The sequence below is a fragment of the Cavia porcellus genome, unplaced genomic scaffold, assembly GCF_034190915.1.
Source record: "Cavia porcellus strain 051 isolate PalLab524CR breed Dunkin Hartley unplaced genomic scaffold, mCavPor4.1 scaffold_20, whole genome shotgun sequence".
Classification (NCBI taxonomy): Eukaryota; Metazoa; Chordata; class Mammalia; order Rodentia; family Caviidae; genus Cavia; species Cavia porcellus.
Window position 1 is genome coordinate 1,110,946 of NW_026947503.1, and position 25,974 is coordinate 1,136,919.

At 45.0% G+C, this 25,974-nt stretch overlaps 1 protein-coding gene across 3 annotated transcripts in view; it reads right to left on the reverse strand.

Annotated features, from left to right (window-relative positions):
* Positions 1–563: 563 nt before the first annotated feature.
* Positions 564–25,974, reverse strand: part of Ctdp1 (CTD phosphatase subunit 1) — an 85,222-nt gene continuing 59,811 nt past the window's right edge. For all 3 annotated transcript variants that reach the window (XM_005000691.4, XM_003463330.5, XM_013145194.3), the window contains 2 exons: positions 19,240–19,427; positions 564–1,409 (listed from right to left, as the gene is read on the reverse strand). In XM_005000691.4, coding sequence (XP_005000748.1) covers positions 1,390–1,409; positions 19,240–19,427 — 208 coding nt within the window. In that variant the 3' untranslated portion in view covers positions 564–1,389. The remainder of the gene's footprint in view (positions 1,410–19,239; positions 19,428–25,974) is intronic.

Consider the following 25,974-nt stretch of genomic DNA (forward strand, 5'->3'; position numbering starts at 1 on the left):
TGGTGGGTGCCCTCAGGACTGCTCTGCCTAGTTTCTCTAAGCGTGGCATGAAGACACAGCCCACTGTGACTGGTTGTTTCTCAAGGAGGTTCTGTCTGACCTCAGTGGCAGCGCCTGACTGACCTCAGTGGCAGCCACAGGATTGAGGGTCTGGGGTACGCGTGGCAGGATGCACCTAATTCCCGAGTGTGGGCAGTGCCAGGGTCAGAGCTGCCATTTCCTCAGCTGGCCCACAGTTAACTTCTTATTGCTCTAATAATCAGAAGTAACCATGACCCTTGGTATTTTTAATGTTTTGGTGCCACCTTTAAGAAAATTGCCCCTACATACTAGATAGTAACTGCCATGGAGGAGCTTAAGAGACTACCTGTTCTGCTGAGACTTCTAAGGCTCTGAGAACCCTTCAACAGCTCTGGAGTGGGCTACATTTCTGTACTCCGAATTCTGACAAGAAACTGGCTGAGAAGGTTGCCCCATCCCCAGCAACGCATCTGGCAGACAAGCAGAGGGAGGGAAAGCCTGGAGAAGGGGTCCCCCAACTGCCGCATCATACTCCAGGAGGGGAACATACAAAAGGGACTTTTATTAAATGGAAGAAGAATCTGTTTTATGGGTCAAATATGAAATAGATATACAAAAATTTTACAGCAGATCTCTCAAGTATAAGGCCATCCAAAAGGGAAGCCCCTCGTCCCACCGCAGCCGCTGTGGCAGGAGGACGCGGCTGCACGCAGCCCAGGCTTCAGGGAAGACCCGGCTGGAGGCCCAGGTCAGCTGAGGGCCCGAGGGAGCTGGGCTCAGCTGGTGGCTTGCAGGCTGTCTGTAGCTCCTTGCTGTTCTGCACTCATGTACACTGTTGTTTCATTTAAAAGTCCTTCAAAACTCTTCAGCTTCAGCTGTGAAAAAGATGCAGGTTCTTGCTGTGTCATTCTCTACGTCTTCTGGGCTCTCCCAGAGTCTTCTCCCTAAGGTATATACTGTGGTATTTAAAGGGACCCACTCCTTCCCAAGGGAAAAACCTTTACTATGTGACAAGAAACCACAAAAATCCAGTCTCAACTACACGCGAGGCTCTGTTGAGCTCTTTGGCATAGCACACCAATTTCTGTAATGCTCTGTCCTTAAAAAAGTAGACTTTCCTATAGTAAAACCTCTTAAAAACACCTGTTTCTGCAAAATAATGTGTTTCTGTACGTGGAGTTCTGCAAAACACAAGTCTGTGAGCAAAGGGACTGAGGACAGGCACGCCGCATGCAAACGGCCCAGTTCACATGAAGTCGTTCAGCTCCGCCTCCAGGGCTGCTGCCATCTCATCCGCCTCAGAGCTGCTGCCCTCCTCGTCCTCATTGCTGGACTCCTTGCTGGACTCACTGGCCGCATCCTCGTCATTCAGCTTTCTCTTGTGGCCTCTAAAGAGAAAAGAGAAGCAAAACTAAAGTGAAACACTGGCCACGGGGCGGGCAAACATGCAGCACACTGCTGTCGCTTTGGGATCTGCACTTGCAAAGGGGCCTCTGTGGTCTCAGGGCAAGAAACTACTGAGTCAGGGGCACATGCACGGCCACTGGCAGGGCACACGGCCCTTCTGCTCGTCCTGGTTGGGTTCTGGGCATGGGGGTGGCAGGTCCGATAGTGCTGTTGGGAACCTCCTGGACCCTGGGCCATACACCAGGAGAGTGCAGGATCACTGTCCTCGGAGCACGGCACCTTCCTTCTAGAGATTTTTCAGCAGATAATAAAGGCCTATAGAGTGGTAGTCACTAAAATAAGGAACATAAACATGGCCAGAAGAGTGAATTGGTGATATGTTCAGTACACAAACCCCTTGCTGGGAGGCACACACACAGAACTCCTAGGCTGCATGCAGCAGGAGGCATTTCACTGACTGAAGCCAGGCTGCTAGGATGAACAGGGTGGACAACTGTGCCACGGAAGTGGTGTGGTGGGAGTCTAACCCAAGTGGTGGACATGCTGCCTATGCTTGCAGAGTCACCCTCACTGTGAGCAGCTCTGAGTGCCAGCCAGGGACACGGTGGTGTTCTCCATCTGTGGAGCTGATGGCTATGCCACTCAACAATGCTCCAGACACCGGAGGTCAGACTTGGATGAGCACAAAAAAAGTCATATATCCACATACAAGCAACTAACCAAAAGCCACCCTCTTCACTGGATCTCCTAGGGGTCATTGAAATATGCTCCTGTTAAGCCACGAACAGAAAATGGAAGCCAGCTCAGGTAATCTAATGCCCTTCCTGGGTAGTCTCCTGTTCCAAACATCTCACTTTCTCAGGCAGTCACCAGAACAAATTACATGAATAAACAAAAATGAAATCTAGCTCTCTGTATTACTAGCAAATACCATCATTATTATTTTAAAAGATTCAGCCCTGCAGATCAACTCCCATACAGAGGAACTGGTAGACCAGAAACTGAACATGTGTAGACTTCAATTGTAACTCCAGACAGCTAATGGCTGGCACAGCACCTCCCCTGGCCATGGCATCCCAAGTGGTCAAGGAGAAGGGCAGCGACAACCTACACAGCAGCCCAACTAGATGCACCACACCCATGTGATGCTGCCCATGAGGGGCAAAGCGCAATCAAGGTCTGAAGTCCCAATTTTGTAAAGCACACCTCACTTAAGACACAATGCGCTGTGATGACGATACACAAACTTGTTATAAACAATTTTCTGGCTTAGAGACACACAATATAGGTAACACACAATGCATGCAACATGTACGCATGACACAAGCTAAAACACAATTACAGCATAATAATTTAAAAGTACTAATGCTGACATTAGGAAATGCCTTTCCTAACTTTAACAGAAAAATGCAGGGCCGGGGATACAGCTCAGCAGCATAAGCAGCGGGGGAGAGGGAAAGGGAGAGGGAAATGGAGAAGAGGGGGGAGGAGAGGGAGAGGGAGAGAGAGAAGGAGAAGAGAGGAAGAGGGAGGGAGGGAGGGAGAGAGAGAGGGAGAGAGAGAGAGAGAGAGAGAGAGAGAGAGAAATGCAATCTAATAAGATGGGATAGAACCTGCAGCAGCAGCATATTTCTGACTGGTGTCCAAAGGAAAGGATTTGCCCAGAATAACAGGTTAGTGAAGGCAAGTTTGTTCTGGGCATGAGTACTCACACTATGCTCAGTACAGAAGGGACAACCACACCAGCTCTTTGGACACAAACTCAAGGGCAACCAGAAGAGAAGCAGGGTAATTCCTGATCCTCATCCCCCGTCCCATGAGATCGTCTTATAAGAAATTATGTATTCTGTTAGCCTAAATTCTAAATGAATATATCATTTTTTATGTCAAGTGCAGTGAGTAATATTGCTTCTAGGGGAAAAAGTATATGGCTTAGCTTTGTTATATAAAACAAAGGGCTGGGTCATAACTTTTTATGTAGGAAGTAGAGTCCCTTGTATTAGAGTCTGAAAACTAAGATTATAAGGAAAGCATGAAGAAGTGGTGGAAGCAGAATTGAATCCCTCCCCGATTACAGAGGCATAAAGGAGGCCTCAGCACATATCCTTAACAGAAACCACGACAAGCACAGTGCCCGCTTTCACAGAGCTGCCTGCCAGTCACGGTGCAAAATGGCAGGGGTGGGTCAGGGTCCCTGGCGACACTGTGAATGCCTCTGACCTCGCTACGTAGGAAGGGTCCTCAGAAGGCACAGGAGCCTTGGAGCAGTGCTGCACATGCACGATGGCTGCCACCACTCTGGAACCTTCCAGAGTCTGGTCGGGACTTTTATCCTGTGGGGGCTTGTCCTTGAAGGTGCAGAGCCTCTGGTGTGGCTGCCTACGACGCTCCGAGCCCCCTAGTGCAGAGCACCTGCCCTGCACACGACGTCTGTTCTGCATACAGTGTGTCAGTCCCAGACTTGCTTCCTGCTGCTCTGGGGTGGCACCAGCGCTCAGACGCGGCAGCGCAGAGTCAGTCATGTTCACAACCACGGCCCAGCGGCCGCTTCTTCACGCGTGGTGGCACGCAGCCTTTGCCATGCCAGCCAGGGCACGCCACAGCCTCACTGCAGCTGTGACTGCGGCCTGTTTGATGGCTAACAACGAACCTCTGCCTGTGTCTTTACTGAGCTGTGTACTTTCTCAGTATTTACTTCTAACAGCTCTTCATACATAGTAGAAATAAGTTCTTTTCACTGTGCTTATGCATATTTTGTCCTACTTTGTGGGCTCTCTTTTCAAATTCTCTCCAGTGTTTTCTGCAGAGCAAAAGTTATCTTTTGTTTTATGGTCAATGCTTTTAGTGTTGTAACTAAAAACTCTATGTAACACATGGTCAAAAAGATTTTCAGCCAGGTATGGTGGTGTGTGCCTGTTATTCCATACTCAGTGGGCTGAGGCAGGAAAGTTGCCATGAGTTCAAGACCAGCCTGCGTTACACAGTGAGCCCTTGTCTCAAAAAAACAAAAATGAAAAAAAAAAAAAAAAAAAGAAAAAAGATTTTCTCCTGTGTTTTCTTCTGTAAGCTTTAGTTTTTAATTTAGGTCTGTAATCTATTTTGAGTTAATTTGTGACTGTCTGGAGCAAGGTATGGGTTATGATTCTATTTTGTTGTTGCTGCTGTTGCATTTGGACGTTTACCTGTTGTAGCACTATTTGTAGGAAAGAATATTTAAGAGCTGTTCGTAGAAATATACATGAAAAGACCTATAATTCAGGGAAACCTTTTGAATTTTGAAACAGGAAAAGAAACTCCCCCACAAAGTGTACCTGGCTATGTGACTTTTTTTTTTTTTTTAAAAGCAAAAGAGACCACAAACGAAGTTGCAAACTATAGATCTGCAGGCAGATGGCACATGCAGTGTGGTCTATTACGTTTACTGCCTTTAATAAGCCAGTAAGACAAAACAATCTAATTGAGCGAAAAAGTCCCTGAATAAAGCAAAACAAGTAATGCAAACTGGGGTGATAATCTAGAATCACACTCCACTACCAGCCTGCAAGTGACCCTGCAGGGCAGGCGTGGGATGCAAGCCCGAGCTCTGCGAAATAGGATGGTCTTCAGAAAACGAGTATCAACACTGAAAACACAAGCCTGTCTGGAGGTGAGCATGTGCTCAAGGGCGTTTGTCACCAAGTAAGCAAGCAGCGGCAGGTGCAGTCCAGCCCGGTGTGAAAGGGCGGAGAGAGGCACTAAGATTCCAGGTTACCTAAGTGTAGAATCGGCAGAAGCCGAGACGACCTGGGCGTGAGACCTGCACCAAATTCTTCAACAAATTTTTGGTATCTAGCTTACAGAGCTACAAATAAATTGCACCCACCCTCCAAAGTACTCCTTACTTTTCCAGCAGCCTTGTCTAACTGCACTGAGCAGAAGGGACACAGCGGCCGGGGCAACACAGAGACACACAAGACGGGCAGGGAGGGGAACAGATGGTGGGCTGGGGGGAGCACCCGTCTCCTGGTGGAGGGAAGAAGAGTGCTGCTCAAGGACAGGACCTGAGCCTCACCTGCACTCCACACTGGGAAGCCTCAGGCTTTATCCTGAGTGGCATGGCATAAAGGAACCTGAGGTTTGGCAGCGGAGACAAAGACATCAGGACAGATGCACAACTGACACAATTCTTTGCTGGGCCAAACATCGTGCCTTGGGGTGTGCTGAGGCACGCCTCTCCATTTCAAAAGGTTCTTATGTTTACCATTATTGATGATAAATGCAAGTGTGACAGAGCAGACTGGCAAAGCTGCCCCTCCAGCTTGGTGCTGCCTGGTTCCATCTGGAAGGAGTCACACCCGCAGGGCTGTGCTAGGGAAGTGCCCTCTTCATTTTTAAAGACAGGACATGCAGCAGCCCTCAAATGGCGACTTCTACCACAGCATGACCCACTCAAGGCACAGAGGCACAAGACTGCGGTGCCATCTCCACTCCAAGAGGCAGACAGAGGAAGAGCCCAGGCCATTGCTATTGCTCTTTCTGTTCACACCAAAGCCAGAGCAGACACAGCCTGAGGATCATCCCAGGAACACCTGCCGAATCATCTCCAACTAACAGGTATTATTTTTAATGTATTTTTCCTTGAATGTTTTTGTCAGTGTATGTTCATAGTACATAATATTCTTCGTATAGACTTGGTACATTTATATTCCTGTTTTCATTTCCTTTGCCTCCATCCCTCCATCTCTTTATCTCTTTCCCATTTAAGAAAGATCTATTTCCTATTATCTTTTACAAAATTTATGAGAAATTATTAGATGATTTTGTTTGTGGTAACAAGAATAGAATTCTATTTAGAAACTATATAAATGGAACACTTTGTTCCACTGAAAATAAAATAAAAACTGTATTCTACTAAGCACTGTGTAGAAGCCAGCCCTCAGGCCTTCCTGGGAGCATCAGGGAACCACATGCACATGTGCAGTAATACACACACACACATGCACACACACCCACATACACACAGCGTGAGCACTGTTCGGGAAGAGCCACGCCTAACACATACACACGTAAATATAATTGCAAGAAGAAGCAGCCACAGGTGCAGCTGCTCATCCTCCGTCTGTCTCCTCAACAGTTGTCAGCTGACTCCTGTGGTGCACTCTGAGAATACACTCATCAGCAAGCATCACATAGTCGGAACGAGAGCGCAGCTGCTGGTAAATTCTAGCTTTCCTTCTGGGATCTGGAGCCTCCTGTGGACCTGTGAGACTAATGTTCCAATAAGCATACAGGACTCAGGCTCAGTCAAGGCCCCCTGTGATGACATTTAACTTGTGCCACACACTGAAGGAGCTTAAGAATATCCATGCAACTTTCCAGGAAGAGACTGCTTGGACCCTCACTTCGGGGTTCCTCTGGACCAGTGACAGTGAACCTTTCAGAGTCTGGGTGTTCACACTGCAACCCAAAATCCACTTATTTAATCAAGTACCAACACTGCAATTCAACCTGGATACTGAGATTTTAGTTTTGAAAAGTCAACTCTTTTGTTTTAAAAGAACAATATAATAACAGAGCTGTCAATGATGCAAACAGCTTTTTATTGAAAGTTATTGCATTTGGTATGCTTTTGCACAAGTGTCGATGTCCGCTCCCGGCCGGCAGGAAGGACACACGACAAAGTCTGGCAGTGGACAACCTTTTCTTTTATTTTCCTTTTCCGTACAGCCTGCCCTGGGATCGCTCCCAGCCGAAGCCTCCTCTGGTCCGCTCCCCGCGGCTCCTTCTGGGCTTCTATTTCCGGGCTTCTTCTTCCCCCCCAGGGGTGGCACCAGTATATATACGGATACAGTGTCCAATCATGTTAAAGTAAGCAAGGCAAGCTGATTGGCTAACATCATCAGTTGCCAGGCAGACTATATTGTTGAGCGGGTTGCTTACGCGGTAAGCAGGAAACTAACGTGCTCGATGGGAGGGGTAATCTACCTCAGGCTTTGCTCTTTACTACAGGCCTCACGTCCGCCAAGTGAGGCGACCGGGCTCGGGGCTGCAGCTCCCAACACACAAGTATTATGATTTTTGCTGTTGCATGCATGCTGATGATTTGTCAATCCTCAGCTGGGGCAACTTGGCCCAGGAGCTGACAGAGAGGCCTGAGAGGCTGCCAGAGTGGCCACAGGTCGGCCACCTCCTCAAGGGCCTTCTTTGCAGATGTTGAACACTGCCTACAGGCTTTCACTGTAAGAAATAGCAGTCATGAGTCCTTCTAGCATCCACTGGACCTGAGGGTGATCTGGGGTCACTGAGCAGGAAGTCCAGCAGACACTTACGTTGGAGAGCCAGAGGGAAAGCAGACAATGTAGCCTTGTGTACAACGTGGAATTGTGACTATTAAAGATAATGAGATGAAGCAAAGCGTTCATGGCAAATTTCCTCAGATTCTCGGAAAGTACTAATCTCCTAAAAAAGCCAACAGGATTACCTTCTTAAGAAACTGAAAACATACTTGACCTCTCATCTAACAGCGACAAATGTCTCAGTCGTTTAATATACAACAGTTACTAACCATAGGCTGCATGCTTCAATCTTCTCCTAAGAGCAAACACTCATCAGACAGCATCTCAGCACAGACCCTCCTGCTTTCTTCTTTTGTGTGTGTGACAAGGCAAATCAATGCTGCTCTATCCCAGCTGCATGAGGAGCCCAGGCCAGCTCTATGTTACAAGTCCTTGACCTCAGAGCTCTTTCAGGGCTGAGGAGCTACACCCCAAGACTGCGACTAACATAGGCCCTGGGGTGGCAGGGGCTGAGATTCCTCTCACTGTGAAAACGCACACAGGAGGCACAGGTTTGGTGTAGAAGCTTGGGGACCTAGATGAAAATGTGAAACAGACAGACAGACTGTGCCTGGTAGGACTTGGGAGGAGCGGGAGGATGGGAGACGAGACAGGAAGAGGCAAAAGAGACAGTTCTCATCTTTATTCAGGTCACGCTCTCACTGGCCTGCTTCTAACCAGGTCTGACCTCCTGACAGCACTCTCAGCTACTGTACTAACTCATCAATGGGGATCAATCCTCAAGATCCAACTGCTTTCTCAAACCTCCGCCTGTGAACATATAAGGCTTCTGGGGCATTCTAGATCTAAACCATCACAGCATCCGCAAGACCAAGAGGAAGCCTAGGAGAAAGATGGTTTTACTTGTCAGTCAATGACACAGCACAGGACTCTATGTCTAGCCCATGTTTCCTTTCCTAATTCTATTTTATCATCATGGGCTAAATAAGATGCCCACTTCCTAACACACAGTTAGGAGCCTTAAAGTTAAATACTGGAAAGAGCTGCTGACATCCTCCTTCCAGCACTGAAATCATTCATGCATCCTGGCAGAGCAGGTCCACAGCAAGCACACAGAGCTGCCACGACTCCAGTGTGCTGCCTTCTGAAGGACACGCTCCCATGAAGAATGTAAAAATTAAGTTCCATATATACAGTGCACCAACCAGAAACTCAATTATAGGACTTTAATATGTAAAGACTTAGCATTTTATTAGTGAAACTTACATTTCATAAAATTAAAGCCACTGTAATACTTCTGATTTGAAGTTTGAAAATATGGAAGGCACTGAGAGACTGGATTGTTTGGTAAACACTGTTTTTGTCTTCAATTGGATGCTGCTACTGGGGGAGAGGAAGGTGTACCTGGACTGTACATGAAGGTTTCAGTGCTGCCTGCTGGGTGAGCACGAGGAACCAGGGAGGTGGCTCAGTGTAACCTGCCACAGTGATAGGCTGGTGTTACGTGTCAACAATGTCTGGGACAACTTTTACCTCTTAAACACAGCAATGCAAATCCCACGAGCCCTTGAGCGGTGCAAGGCAGTGACTCCCACAGAGCTGCACTAGTGCGGCGAGCTCTGAAGGCCGTTTTCCTGGAGCACCGGTTCCTCTCCCAGGGCCCCTCGCCACCCCAAGCAGCAAATGTAATAAAAGTATAGGAAGAGCTTGAGTAAGAACAACGCAAAGCCCTCACTCTTGGTAAAAATATGTTAATCATATTAAAATGTAATATGATTACTTTTACTAATTAAAAATTATTTCAAAAATTAGAAACAGCTGCAAGCCATGGTAATAAATGTCTGTAATTGACATCAGCTTCATTTCCTCTAGCAAAACATGAAATATTTATATTTTGTTTTTACAACCAGCTGCACAGTTCCATAGAGAAATATTAACAGATTTAATTTTGGAATAAAGCAAGAATATGAATAATATATGTAAATTTCCTCTCCAATATTTGAGTTTTCTGAACATACTGTTGTTACACTGCACATGAATTAAGTGCCTAAAGTGTACCATCCAAAAACATGTAAAACTATTTTAATAAATAAATACAGACTATTGTTTTAAATCAGCCTCTAATCCAATGAGATTCAAAGAATCTATACAACATGCACTTTTCAAATTGCTCATCATAATCAGCTTGGTTGGTTAGGTATAAAGACAACCAGCACTACACAGGGTCTGGGTTCAGCTTCACTCTGAAGGTTGGTTTTGGCGTGTGTGGCTCTGCACAGGTCTGAGCCTGCAAAGGAGTAACAAATACACTGAAGTGCATTAATGCTCATTCAGATTTTCAATGAGAAACTAACTGGGCATAGCTGGCTCCCCTCATCACAGAGGATGAGAATGAAGCAGGGCCTGCATCTGGCACCAACCACAGGAACTGTGGTCCCTTCCAGTGCCAGCTGCCACAGACTGCCCACACCTAAACACAGGGCAAGGTTAGACTAAGGCAGCGACACACATGACAAAGGTGCTGCCGAGAGAGCAAGCCGGCTGGGCACGTCCAGGGCTTCTGCACTTGCACACTAGAATCCAAAGCCAGGGTCCTCACAAGGCTTGGGGTGATCTGGCAGCTGCCCCTTGGCATTCCATCAGAGCAGAAAAAATGGGAGTGGCCATCCTAGCAGAGTGGGAGAAGGCAGATCTTCCTCTGTCCAGAGCGTGGCCTCCCCTGTGGGGGTCTTTACAGTCAAGTTCCTTATGCTATTAACCATTCAATTAGGGTAAAAGTTGCTGCTTCATATATCAGGAAAAAATCCCAATTTCATTAAAAATAGGTAATTATTAAAAAATGCTTATTTAGCTCAGCAGCTCTTTTCTGTAAGTTCAGCATGCCCTTTCAAGGAATATCATTGAGTTTTTTGTTGGGCATATCAAATGCCACCCTAAGTCTTCAGTCCTAACTTGCTCATAAGGACAGTGTCAGCAAAAGGCTCTCTTACTTTTTTAAGACAGTTATGTTCATGTGGCCATAAAAATGCTAACAAGTAAATCTCTGCAAACACAAAATGGGAGCATTATGTATAATGAAGAATAAATACACTCTCCTGAAATTGATCTACCAGCCTAACAGGAACAGGTGCGGTATCCAGAACTGGTACACTGAGGGACATACTCTGCTGTCACAGCATGTGCTTCTCCCCCAAACGATTATTCTGCCTTTGCAAGATAACATCTGCTTTTGAAACGCCTGCAAGTTTACATGCAGGTGGGCATCACTTATAATCCAACAGCACTCTGGTCCTCCTCATGGAAGGAGGTCCTTTCCCTTCCAGTGCCAGCTGCCCACAGACTGCAGCCACAGACTGTGCTCCAAGGTCAGCACTTTTCTTTGCTTCCAGGGTAACCACACCATTGTTTCCACATGCAGTTTGCAGGATACGAGGTCTTTTATCACTTTACTTTCAGACTGCATCTCGAATGGAAGGTCGCTTTCTGCATAGCTGGATCACGTCTCCTTCCCATTCCGCTGTCTGCCTTTGGGCTGGATGACTGCATACCTCACTGCAGAGGAATTTCTGATACTCTGGGACTGCACCTGCTGTTTCATTTCATTGACATATTTCATGTGATTTTTTTTGTTCCTGTTCTCCCTTTACTACTTTCTTGTTAAAGTATTTTCTAATGTAACATTTTAATTTTTTTACCACGTGTTTTTTGAGTAGTTTTTAGTGGCTGTCTTAAGAATCTAGAGCTTAGAATCTAGACATTTTACAAACTTAAAGCCTACTTCAAATTTATGTTCGTTTATTTCCTTGGTTTCAAAACAAACTAAAACACTTTTAATTGTGACTTTAAATATTTTTTCTCTTTTAAAGAAGTGAAGGGAGGCAGGTGTAAAATCACAGTGCCTTCATGACACTACAATAACCTTCATGGGTTGCCACTGCTGGCCCTCTCATCTCCTGTGGGTTCATTACTGTTACCATTTCCACACTCCAAGACAGCTTTGTTCTTACCCACCACCAACTTGCTGTTGCTGGCAAGTATGATATTTCTAGATGCTATGGGCTCAGCAATACGATTATGTGCATACTGTTTTACACTACAAATCAGTCAAGAACCGAAAGCAGTATGCGAGCACTCTCTTACACAACTACACAGCACTGTCTGCTTGTCCGTGGGTTCAGACATCACCCGTGTCCCTGCTCCTGGGAAGGTGGTCTGCCAGCAGAGGCTTCTCAAGTTTTAGACACTGAGCAGTCTTGCTTCAGTGATGAGAGGCAGTTTTACTGGATGCAGAAGGCTTGGTCTCTCCTTGAGCACTTGAATCTGCCATCTGCCTGCCTCCTGGCACGTGCTCCGATGAGAAGGCAGCCTCTGATAGTACTGGCTTTTTCTGGGAAACGGCTTGGGTTTCTCTTGCTGCCTTCCAGATTTTCTTCTCAAAAGAAGAAAGTCTTGAAGTTGGCTTTCTACATTTTTATTGTAATGTGTCTGGGTATGGGTTTCAGTGTGTATCGTACTTGAAGTATGCTGAGTTTCTGGGATATGTAAACTCATGTTTTCCATCAAATTTAGGAAGTTCTTAACCATTATTTCTTAGAATATTTGCTTTCTCTCTCTTAAGAGTATCTTGCTTAGGGTTATTACCCATGGCCCAAATCAACCTCTGAGTATCTTCAGAGCATTATTTAGGGTCGTCTGCCTACACAGTTGAGCTAGGACTGACATAAACCCATCTGAAAGGAGAATACTGGGACAGACCTGGGTGGAGCTGGCGAGCTGGAACTGGATGCCAGGAGGTAGGACTTGGGTCAGAACATTCAGCCTTTGAAAAGGTGTTTGGTTTCTTGCTTATCACTTTAGCACAAGGACAAGAAGCACTACCCAGACAAGCATTCTGCAAAGAACAAGCTCTGGTGCCACTGCTGTCAGCAGAGTGGACAAATGCTCTCTCCTGAGCGCTCTTTTCTTGCCTAAAAGTTACCAAGGAGGGTAATGCTGTGCTCTGATTTGGCAATTAGTTAGTGTCATTTCTCACTTCTCCACTAACTCTAGGAACAATACTGGAAGAGTCTGTGCTATATTTTAAAGCTGCTTTCTGTCAGCCACGATTCAACGGCTATCTCAACTGTAAGAAAAGTTCTTACTGAAGATAAGCTGAATGTGAAAACTTTTGTGGCAATGCTGATTCTTTTCATCGTCCGTGTGGTTCTGACGACGATGTGTCTGTGTGGTATTTTAAACATTCTAAAGGACTCTTAATGTTTTTCAAGTATGCACTTGACTTTTTATCTTAAGGAATGGAAGTGCCCAGAAAACTTGTATGCACAGCAGGTGTTTGGTACTGTCGAGCTGAGAGAAGAATGAATCCCTTCTTGGTAGACAAATAACAAACACAACCTTTTTCCTTCTGTTAGAAATCATTTTCAAGTGCAGTGGCATTAAGATTTTGTAAAACAGCTTGGCTGCATAGAATTGGCAGGATGTGCTGTCAACCAGAACACTACAGGACAAACCAAGCCTGAATCTCAGTGTGGAATGTATACACAGGGAGAGTACTGTACAACCTAAATGCTCTCCGTATAAAAACAAAAGTTTTAAACCTCAACAAAACATATTTTACTTGATTTCAAATGAAAACATCATTTGAAAAATTTCAAAAAATCTACACATGTACTTCTGTTCCCTAATGGAACTGCAAACAGAAACATAAATGGAGATCTAAATGTAAATGGGAATAGAATATAACCAGAAAACCATGTTCCCCAGCTTCTCTGGCAGAAGCAGCAGCAGATTCTTAAGTCCAAGAGGAGGAGAGACTCACTTAAAACTCCAAGCGCAAGCCGCTTTCCCTCTTGTACACCGAGGTCCTGCTGTTGGCCAAGCTGTTTTTGTTGAACACCAAAGCTTTCTGGCAGTTGTGCACACATTAAGATGCAGCAAGTGGGCAGGTGTAAGGCCGACAGACTCAAGGTTCTCCTTGCAGGATCTGCCATAGAGGCTGGGGGTTTCGAGGCATGGAAGGCACTTAAGGAGGGTGACAAGCATACTGACTTCTACATAAAACAAAGCCACATTTGACCAGCCTACAGCATGCTTTGCTCATCTGCTCTGAATTTCTAAAATTATCAATGTCATATCAGTAAAATAGCAATTGTCCTTGCCTGAGGAGCCAGTGAATGGACAAGCATCATCTCTGGAAGGACGGCCTGCGAAATGCACTCCAGCTCTATCTAAGCCTCAGGTAAATTTTTAAGAACACTCACAACAACCAGGTACAACTGGGCAAACGGGCTGGACCTGCTCTCTCACTGCAAATGAAACATAAAGCAGTTGGACAGTTTGCCTGGGACCCAGGCAGCAGGTGGAAAACTGCACCCGGAATCGTGGCGACTTGCTGCTCCCTCCAAACTCCTCACAGCCACCCTCCTTCAGTTTGCAAAGTAGCATCTCAACACACTGAGTCCAAGGTTCCTTTTGAATGTGGTCCTGTTTGCTTTTCTTGCTTGCTTTTCTGTTTTTGCAGCAGCAGGTAATTTACAAAATCAGAGACAAACCAGGGATGTGAATGAACCCTTGTTCTGGACTCCTGAGGGCTCCCTGCAATGCTCAGTCTCCACTGGTCAAACCCATGTCCACTGCCCCTCACTGATCGTAGTGGAAAATATTTTTGAGGTTTTTTTTTATTTTTTAAAACTGAGAAAACAATAGCAGGTTAAGACATTTACAACCAGGACATGCCCAAATTACTGCAGTATACACCGTGTGGCAGCACTGCCCAACAGAAGCACTCAGCTCCCTTCATCTTAAAAGTTTTCAAAGGTACGAAAGCCCAGCTCTGCACAGAAGGAAAGCACAGCTGAGGAAGACCTTATGTCACGTTATATGGGATCACCCTACACAGCAGTTAAGGTCTCCCCGGATACAAATGAGCAGCATAGCAACGGAGGAGAAGTGCTGCTTCCTAACTGGTGAACACAGAGTGGCTGCCAAACAGAAATTTCAATTCCTTGCTAAACCTGAGAGCTGCAAATCAGCTCACCTTGATCATCCTTACAAATGGAACAGTGACCAGCTGGCACCATCTCCCTCTGCTGCTGTAATTTCAGGACAAATTTTGTTCTGAAACCGGGCTGCTTGAACCAGCCATACTCTTTTTGAACTGTTATGTATCATCCACAGAACTGTCTAAAAGCCATGCCAGAGAGTGAACTGATTCAACAAATAAAGAAAAGAGTCAAACAGAAAACCTATGGTGCTATCTGGTACATCATGCTTTGTGGTGAGCACTGTCCTTGCTTCCTTGCAAGTTTTGTGCATTTGCTGACAGTACTCTCTCATCCCTATTCCTCAGGGGTCAACATGGGCCACCAGGAAGGTAAAGAGTCCACATCACGTAGTGCATGAGAGAAGGTGTTCAACATCAACTTCTAAATCAGACACTTGGGATATGCATTTGGATGTGGACCAACCAGACAGCTGAAATGGATGCTTCCTCAGATGAGATGGTGGGTTATAAGGACACACACAACAGACTGAGGTAGTGTGATCAGCCCTACATTTTGATCTGAAGAACACAAACACTTCACAATGTCAAGGATGTGATGAATATTCCAATACCCCTGAGAAAGGATAGGCCTTGAAAACAGCTCTAGATACCAGATGACAAGGGACTGAGTGAAAGGGCTCCCTCCTGTGAGCTCTACACTCTGCCCACAAGTCACACACAAACCAGGACCAAGATATCTTCTGACATGGCCTTCAGCTTCTCAGACAAGCTCCAAGTGTTATGGCTTATATCTGGATGTCCTCCCAAAGCCTCATACACTCACAGGGGGGCCTTTTAGTGGTGGCAGGCTATGAGATGTGTGGTAACTGCTTAGCACAGTTCTGAGTGTGGGTAATGGAAGCCACACACTGGTATGGGTGGAAGCTTAGAGCCTGAATGGAATATAAAGGAAAAGAAGGGAAACCTGCTGCTGGCTGCATGCCATAGGCTGTTTCTCTTCTGCGATATCCCTCTGCCACGCTGCTCAGCCTTGGAGCCAAACAACTACAGACCAAAACCTCTACAAACTGTCAGCCCCAAATAAACATTTCCTGCTTTAACTTGTGGGTGTTCTGTCCTAGCAACAAGAAAGAAACTAAGATTTTGTTACCAAGGTAGGGGGCATTGCTATGATGCTACCTGATTATATGGTTAAAAAGGCTCTGGAACTGGCTTGTGGGAAGAATTTGGGAAGGTATAGAGATGCTAGCTGAAGCAGCAGCCCTGGAATATGGACTGCAAGCTGAACTTGATGGGAGATTTCGGTCAGAGCTCAGAAGAGCAAAATTCTTGACAGCTGGTAAAGCCCAGGTTTAGAAGGCTTCTCTTGGGAAAATGGACTGCATTGGCTGTTGGACTACAGACGTTGTGCTTTGGCAGGAAATCTGTCTACATTTTGCTCATGTTCAGAGACGTTCCCTGAGACTAAGGGCAGCAGATTAATTAATTTTGAGGAAGAAAATTCAAAGCTATCTAACATTTAGGCTGTGGCAAGGGTACTGTTGGGGCTTTTAGCCATATCTATGTTGAGAATCAAGAGCAAAGGGCCCATAGGATGATTTAAAAGTTTTGAGTTTGGCCAGAAAGCAAGCTCCAGTTAAGTTATTGCCTGAAAACATTGAGTAGAAGAGAACTTGTTTGTTGAAAAGGAACAGGACACTAGAAAAGATAACCTGATGACATTACAAGAATCAGCAGGAAGGACTTTAGCCTTTGCTTTGAGAAGAGAGCCCCAGAGCTCCATGTTCCACAGTGGTGACACTCTAGGGAATTTGTTCCTCAGGACTGGGTTCACAGTGCTCAGCAAACGCTACTCAATCCCTATAGTCAAGAGAGAAGGAAGCCTGGCTACTGCTATAGCTGGCAGCAGACCTTGATGTCATCCACATGGTGCTGGTTCTAGATGCATACAGAATGTAAGAGTTGTGGGGCCAGGCCAGGGATTTAGCTCAGCGGCATAAGCAAATGCCTGGCAAGCACTAGGTTGTGAGTTCAATTCCTGGTACTGAAAAAAAGAAAACAAGAAACAAGAAAAAAAAAAAAAAAAAAGAGAGAGCTGGAGATTTGCTCAGTGGTGTAAGTGCCCGCTTGGCAAATGCAAAGTCGTGAGTTTTGCTCCTTGGTACAAAGAGAGAGTGAGAGAGAGAGAGAGAGAGAGAGAGAGAGACAGAGAGAGAGAGAGAGACAGAGAGAGAGAGAGAGAGAGAGAGAGACAGAGAGAGACAGAGAGATCCATGATTTGTTGGGCCAGGGATTTAGCTCAGTGGCATAAGTGCATACCTGGCAAGTGCGAGGTTGTGAGTTCGATCCCCGGTACCAGGGGAAAATAAAAAAACAAATTGTGAGGCCAGGAATGGTTCCACTCAGCTTCAGAAGAGGCCTGAGAGGCCAGGTAATAAGACTTTGAGAGAGCAGTGTGTATGTAAAGCTGTAAGCATGAAGTCAAAGGTGCGGTGGAGACTCCAAAGGTAGGAGTCAGGAATGTGGGTCACATGAGGAAAAGTGCAAGGAGTGAGCAGAGCTGGCCCAGGGCAGAAGCTACGGAGCTACAATCTCTGACAGGGCCGTAGGTGTGGAGCCACCCAGGCTACCTGGAGTTCACGCTATGTCACAGATACTCTGGATGCTGGACATGGAAGTGCAGGACTTAATGTCTGCCTTCCTGGATTTTATCCTGCTTTGCTCCTGTTCCACTCTGCCCCTAACTGGAATGGGAATGTTTATCTTGTGCCACTGAATGTTAACTTTCTTTTCATTTCTACTAAGGCTCTCACCTAAGAGGTTGCCTAAACTCTCAAGAGGAGTCTTTTTGAACTTGGACTTTCTAGCAATGTTAAAACTGTTAGGACTTTTTCAATTCTTCGAGATGGACTAAAAGCCTTTTGCATAAATGGATGTGGACTAAAACTTTTGGGGGCCAAGGGTGGAATATTATGGTTTGTATGTAGATGTCCCCCAAAGAATCATATGCTCAGAGGTTGGGCTTTTCAGAGATAGCTGAAGGTAGGGTGTATGACAGTGGGATTAAAGGTGTGTGGTACTCAATTCCTCCTGTGATTGGTTTTCTTGGTGTGGACAATGGAAAGGCCCACCCTAGGTGTGCCTGGCACCACTCAAAAGGCTGGCAGCCTGGATGGGATAAAAGGGAAAGGGAGCCTTGTTGCCTTCTGCCTGCCCTCCATGGACTGTTCCTCCTCTATGATGGCCCTCTGCCATGCTGCCTGTCTTAGAGCCAGCTGACGATGGACTGAAACTATAAATTGTGAGCTTTTCCTTTACTCTGAGACATTCAGGAACTTTTGAAGATGAACTCCAGTGAAAAGAAGGGAACAGGGAATATACCAGAAAAGCAGGAAAGCCTATTTAGCAAAACAGCAGGAAAGGAGGGCAGAGAGACTGTGAGATTTACCGATGAAGGGACTTCTCCCTCTTAGGGACAAGGAAAGGAAAAATGTTGAATAAATGAAAAGATGAAACAACTACCAAATCTAGGGAGGCCAAGAAGAAATGTAAGTAAGGAAATATAAACACAGTGGCCTACACTGATGATTTCTTATCATTTTGTTTTTAAGTCCAATAATGCTTTTATTCTTGGTTTTGATTAGTTTTTGTCTGTTTTCAATTATCTGATTTCAATATATATAAAGGTATGCACAGCTATTTTCAAGAAAACAAGAGATACTGTGGTAGCTATTACTGATTTCCTAGTGTCTGGCTTTGAAGGCCTGTAAGGCTCTCATTCTTTTGTTTTGATTGCTTTCATACTATTTTGATTTGTATTAACTTATTGTATGTGAAGATATGGACAACTATTTTAAAGAAAACAAGAGACATTATGGTAGCCTGTTGATTTCCTGTTGTCTTGTTTTGAAATCCTGTGTTTTCTGCATGGTTTGCTCTGATCTGCTTTGTTGTTTTGCTTTGTTTTATTTTATTCTCTTTAAAAGAAAAAAAAAAAACCATGGTGCCCTATTAAATTTAGTACAAGAATTTACATTTGTAATGAACACTATATAATTCCACAACCCATACTTGGGTAGGATTACACCGGTAGGAGCATTATCTTTCTCCTCCACACTAAGAGTGAAGCAGCTAGGGTAATGGTTTCCATGTGTATGCCTGGAACTCCGGGATCATGACATTGTTATCCTCAGGGGTCAACTCAGGGGACTGACAGTTTTTGTTCTAAGTCTTTTAATGCTTTTGGGTTTTGTATTAGATTGCATATGAATTATTTCATGGTATCTCCCCTCTCCACCATCTGATATTAGCAGACAGAAATCAACAGAGCAAAAGGGAAAGTCCATGAAACAGACTCAGGTATACAAGGGGCCTTCATGAAGGTTTCTCCTTAGCTCTGCTGCCTGTGGCAAGGACACATCTGACACATCATTATCCATAACGAAATACAGACCAGGGCAATAACACACTGGTCAGTGCCTGGCACCTCTGGGCCAGTGTTCAGGCTGGTCCCTCTGCCCCTCCCTCCCTCACCTGGCACCACGGTTGCCTGCAGCACTCCTCTCGCTGGATGAGGATGATCCAAGAGGTTGTTCTCTGTGAGCCGCTGGTGCCTTGGGCTTTCTGGGCTGAGATGCCCTTTCCTGATCATCGTCCTGTTCTTCTGGCTTCTTTTTCTCACTGTCGCTGTCATCGCTGCCTTCTCCAAGGATGTCGTCAACCTGACAAATGGCCAACAGTCAGTAGATTTCCAGCTTTGTGAAGGATCTATGTGACCCAGCCTGCCCCAAAGGAAGGATGGCAGCATCTTCCCACTGTCCCACACCAGGGGGCTGCCAGTGCTACTCTAGGGGTCAGATGTTTAGTTTTGCTCCTTGTTGGAATGCTGGTGTCTAAAATAAAGCCAAGCCTTACGTGACAGCGGCTGATTGTACCCGTGACAAGACTCAATGCAGCACACCTGCAGCGTCAGAGTCTCTGGGGAATAAGGATGACGGTCTCCTGGTCATAGGTTTAAATCCCCTCAGTGCACTGTACTCATAGTTCTCAGGCAACAGGGTGTTTATTAAAATCTTCTGGATCAGTAAGACCCGTGAGCATGAGAACATGGTTTCCTTAGAAACAGCAAGGGTCCTCCATGCTAGAGTCTGGGGTACAGCTGTGTGGTAGGCATAGCCCTCCCGTCTGTCTGCTCACTTGCTTCTCTTCAATTTACCTCACATTTAGGATGTGCCAACGTGATGGAGAGGAAGGCAGACCCTCTCTACTACTTCTGATACCTAGGCAGAGGGAAGTAAGGGAGAAAACAGGGACTGTGCAACAGATGAGAGAGAATAGGCAGCCAGAGAGCTGGTGAGTTTAGAGAACCATATTTGGGTCTGACACTGCCAGAGGGCCTCCCAGAACCCCAGTATCCAGGAAACAGGTACACATGACTCCAGCATGCAGGTGGGAGACTCCTATGTATAGGAGGTATGGGTAGGACCAGGGCTTAGCCCTAGCACTCGGCCACTCAAGTTTTCACCTCCTTGCGTGTACTGCACAGAAATGGTGTGGTATAGAAGGTGCAGAAAATAAAATGTACATGGCAGAGAGGTATGAGTTCAGCCATCTACCCATGGAGGGAGATTCATTTTATTTGCTGGTCTGATCACATGGCTAGAGGGTTTTGTTCATGAGAGAGCAGGCTCCCAGAGTTGGTACATCCCTCAGGGGCTCACGTCTCACCTTTGCTCCAAGCTCTCCCAGGCTACGGGCGAGACAGCACAGCCACGAAGGGCCCTGAGGCAGGCAAGACAGTTATAGCACTGAGTTACCGGTAAGGGACCTTCTATGCGGCTGGCCACTGGTGGCATGTCTCAGTCCAAAAAATGATCTCAAACATCCTCATCAGCTCTTGTGTATAGCAGACAGCTAACCCAAGTGTGTACTAATTTTGCCTGCTGGCTGCAAACAGTCAGAGAAACACTTTGTACAACCAAACCAAAATTGCTAATACACATCAAATGTGACTGTTTCTCAGTTGTACTTATGACTGCTCTCCTCTACATCAGACTGACATAAAAGAATCTGTTTAGGAATGAGCCTATGTTTCCAAGGCTTTCACAAAAATATTGTATCTTTTGAAAAAATAGTCACCTGCAATGAACTGTTTGCTTTATTTACAAAACACTCAAGAATAATTTCTTTAAATTATCAAGAAAAAACTTAAAAGTACATAAACAAAGTACACAAAATTTAATTTATACTGAATGAAGTCCTAAAATCTCTACCAAACAAAAGGCAAATACTCATCAGTAAAATGCTACTGTATCTTGTCAACACAGGAAACACACGTTTTCATTAATCAAGCTGTAAGGGGCAGGACCAAGGAAAATTAACTTTACTACAGCCTTTGACTTGGCTAAGTGAGGTAAGATGGCTTAGAGAAAGAGTAGGGAAGGAAGAGGTGAAAGACAAGGAGGTGGAAGACACAACTTCAGTGTAAGAAACGGAATGCACAGAACACAGCAGGAGAGCTGCAGGGAGCCCGGAGCCCGCCCCTCATCTAGGCTGCACTGTAGCCTGCCGCTCAGCAGTCTTCTCTGCCCTCCTGACAACATGGTACGGAGGGCCTCCAACACACTCAGGCACACACTCTCATTTTGGCCTTGTAGGCTGGATCAGCAGTGGGTGAGTATGAGAAACACATGAATTAGCTACTCTACATCAGCTGACAGAGGTGACGGTCACAGTATCCTTCTTTGGAAAGCTACCACTCACATGAACTCTAAGGGATGAATGTCTCCTGAAGCATCTGAAACCAATTATAAATGAATTTCTTACCCTGGCAAAACAACAAACATTGTAGTCACTTTGGTAATACAACTGCATTTATGGATGCATTAGAATTAACTTTCGCTAGAAAGTTTACCAGTGACCTAAAAAGAACAGAAACAGAGCTGCACAGAACCACGTGGTCTCCAGTTCACCCATCTTTAAAACTGTGATACTGCAGGTACATGCTAATTCTGAGAACCAGACTGCCCTCTTGCTTTCTGAGCCTGCCTTTTCCTCTCTTATGTAACAGTGTGACTTCTGCTGTGCCAGGCAATTCCTGACTCACAGGGCATGCCACTCACACTTCCCTTTCAGGCTAAGATACAATTACTGCTACCTCTGGTAAAACCGCATAGTGCATTTTCATGATTGCTTGAACTGTGGGTCTTTTCTATTGTATTTGTCCTTTATTAGGTTCATTTTTATCATGGCCAACAGAATCTTGTGTACTTTATACACAGAACACTGCCTGACAGTGGGTGGAATTACTTGTGTGGATACCACCTGTGGCGGGCCAGGAACCCTAACTGCAGGAGCCTGTGCCTTCCAAGGACGGCACGAGGGAAGGCAGGACGCCCATCACTCTTATGCTGGGTCCTATCTTGGTCAATTAGAAGGGACTTTCTCATGGGTTTCAGGGCCACAGGAGGAACAGCACTGACCCTTCGATGCCATGGGGACTGCAGTAAGCTCTCTGAGCATAGGCACTGGTCCCACAGCTGTAGGAAATCAGGGACTGAGTGTAGCCTGTAAACCAGCAGAGGACTGCCAGCCCCAGCCTCCCTGCCCAATTCCTAACCCAAGAAGCAAGCAGACATCAGGATTGTTCTATGCTGCTAAATTTACAATAACTTGTCATGCAGCACAAAGAAATAATACAGTGGCTAACATGTATTTTGAAGTGGAATGATAATAACTGAGAAGATATTTTTGTTAAAAGAAAGCACTTCAGGGCCAAAGAGGAACTTCAGTGACACATGAAGAAAATTCCAAATTTGGAAAACAAACTTGAGGTATTCAGGAATTGCTGAGCAGGATTTAAACCATCATGCAGATGCCAGCTGTAGGCAGTACATACGTTCCAAAAATGACTTATGCAAATGACATGCTCTATAGCTCACCAAGAAGTTCTCTACTTAGAGGGAGGAGGTGACAAATCTTTTATAAAACAAAAGATAACTAATTCTTCTTGCATGTACATTTTCATATATAATAAAAAGTTTAACTTACTAAAATGTTAGTAATCAAAACTTTTAAGAAGTACTCAGACCTCAAAGAAAGGCATAAACATTTCTGCTAAACATTTATCAATTTAATAAAACAAACTCCAACTAAATGTAAATACTTTCTCTAAGAAGGATGAAGGACACTGTCATTTTTAGATTCAAAAAATTTTACATTTAAAACATTCTTAAAACATTTTTGAGACTTGGTTGTGCTATGTCGTTAAGGCTGGAATTGAACTCAGATGTGGCTCCGGCTGCCCGCCAACTCACTGCTACCTATGTCAGTCTCCTGAGTACTGGGATCATAGGTGTGCAACTGTAAAAGTGGGTCACCAACCTCTATTGATTAGATGGTACGATTTATAAAATAATTCATTCTTACAAGGATTTTGGTTAAGCAGGATAATTTGTAAGATCAAATCACAACTGTGATTAAAAACCACAAACTAACACAGAGAAAAAGCATAACTGTTGTTTAATAATAGTTTCTCAAAATTGCTAATACATATGTGTATGTTTTGAACATAATCTTCCGATTTATAAATAGTGTATGATCACAGATAGGGGTTTAGCCCTTTAATTTCCTGGACAAATTCTAATCTATCATTCATTGTTATCCTAAAGTATTTGGGAGAAGGTGTGATGTGTTAGGAAGTGCTTCAAACTTACTGGACAAACGATGAATTCCATAAAGAAAGCACCCTGAACAGTTTTAACTTAAGTGAGCTACACAGGCAGCAGGAAAGAATGTGCCGTAGTAGGAATAGCTGGTTCCTATTCAGTTCTTACTTCCACCTAACCAGCACCCATCATACTTTTGCAGGTTCTTTAACTGAAGGGGAAAAGACTGCAGAAAGAAACAAATGGATAGGTAAGGAGGCAGCTTGCATGGGTGGCCTCAGAGCCAGCACAGGCGAAGAACACAGTGGCTCCTGGCTTCAGGCTGCCGTCTATTCTCAATGACTCCCAGTCCTTCCTCAAGGCAGTTGAGGCGTCTTAGAAACAGGCAAGTGAGAGGGAAATAAAATGATTGATGTTTGTGTCCCTATTTTGTTGTTGCAATATTTAAATGACATTTTCAGGTATCATCAATTTCAGTTTTTTCTAAAGGCAATAAAGTCCATGACAGTAATGGCAGAGCTACCTGCTTCCTAAAACCACAAAGTGAAATCACGTGAGGCACAGACTTCTCTGATACTTGACTTCTCTTCTGAAACATAACTTTGGGGAGCCTACAACCTGCTTATGTCAGTGGGTCTCCTGATATCATCCGTGGGGGGAGCACTTTACCCAAGACCACATGAAGCAGGCAGGGCCACGGGCAGAAGATCTGGGGCCAGTTCTGCTCAATCCCAGGGGACTGGGTCAGAATCCAAGATGCAAACACAAAGTGGTAAAGCTCACCTGGCTAATCAAAAAAAAGACCGAAGACAACACACCAAGAAAAGTTTCAAGATGTCATGAAAACAAGCAGTTAAATTTTGGCAAATACTTAATTGTTTATAAAACCTGCATAAAGTGTACCAAATTAGAAACTAGCATCACCTACCTAACGCAGAAAACTTCATAGCCCTTATCCCTATGCATCCTACATACCAAAGAACAGAGGGCTGTTTAACTCCGCCTCATGACTGCCTCTGTGCTCCTCACTTGGGACAAGAGTTGTCCTTTGCCCTGTATTTCCTAACCGTCTACAGTTTCTCCCCAGACAACCAGCCTGGTGAGATGCATTTATAAATTCTGCCTTGGGGGTCCTTTCTCCACCTGACATAGAGCTCACACACACTCAAGGTCCCACACAAATCCCTTTTACACACATTCCTCTGATCCAGTCAGAAGGAGTGCTGGAAACGACTCAGACCTGAGGAAGTAACATTAGGCTGTGTTTTTATTTCATTCTACAACTGGGAGAGCTAGTCTGCATGAGAGGAAACCAAATGTCCCCGCTGCTTCCGTATTTTAGAACTTTTTCAGCCACTACTTTGAGTCTTCACACACTTTCCCTTGAAACTCTGTGACACAACTTTAGGCCATGGAGATTGCCCAGAGCTTTGGCCATTCTTTTTCCAATCTGTTTCCTTCTTGCTTGTAATTTCTCAGGTAATTTCTGAGATCCTGCCTCAGGTTTATTACATTATTCCTCGGTCACATCTATCACGAACACATCCATCCAGTACATTTCAATGATTTTCTATCTTGAATATATTTTTTTGTTTCTGAAATTGGTTCTTCTCTGTAGCTGTAATTTCTTATTTGAGAACGCCTACCTTTTTCTTCACTTTGGGACTGTCTGCCTTCAGTAAATGTGGCTACACGGGTGACCCTAAGGCTTCTACCTGGAAATCCCATCTGCTGTCTCAGAGCTGGCAACTGGTTGTGGTTGTCTGAAATGGATCTTGTTTCTCCCTAGATGATGTTAACTTTGTGATTTGCAGGCAATCAGCTTGGTGACGTAAGTTCTGCCTTGCCTTCTGTGGCCAGTGCAGAGATGCACTTCAAAGTGTCTGCAATGCTGCTGTCTCTGTCTCAAATGCCCTCCGCACTCAGGCAATGGCTCCTGGTCTAGGTCAGCTCTCACAGCTGATAGTCCATGTCTGTTTGTACAGCGAGCCAGGAGCTTGTGGAGGTTTATATCTAGCATTAAAGAATTCCTCTCCAGGTTTCCAGTGTATTTGGTGCCCCACCCTCACCTCACCTCACGCAGTTAGCACATGCAGTTCTATATGAGTGGAGATGGTCCTGGTAAAGAGGCAGGAGATGGAGTTGATGGGTACCTCCCACTACTTGCTGGATAGCAGGGTGCTTCCTTAGGCTCCTGGAAGGGTGGGGAAGACACCTTCCCAACTCTCATCTGCCACCAGGACCTTTCAGAACTAGCAGCTATTCCTACTATGTCTAGATTTTTATGGCTATCTTGGAAGCTGCCACTGCTTGGTTTTCCCTCCAAATTGAAGTATTTTCCTTTTACTTACTATTTTGTTGCAACTATCATCTCTTGGGCTCTGATTATTTAAAGCTACTACTTAACTTAGTTATTTGGGCCTATAAATGAACTTTATATATTACATTGTTACATAACAAGTATTGTCTGATTATACTCCAAGTATAGAATTTTCTTCTATTTTAGTGCCACAACCCACACTTCACAGAAACGTCTCATCCTTAAGGTCTGACACACATGGACAGATCTCCCGCGAGCAGCCAGGAGACCTGCATAATTTCC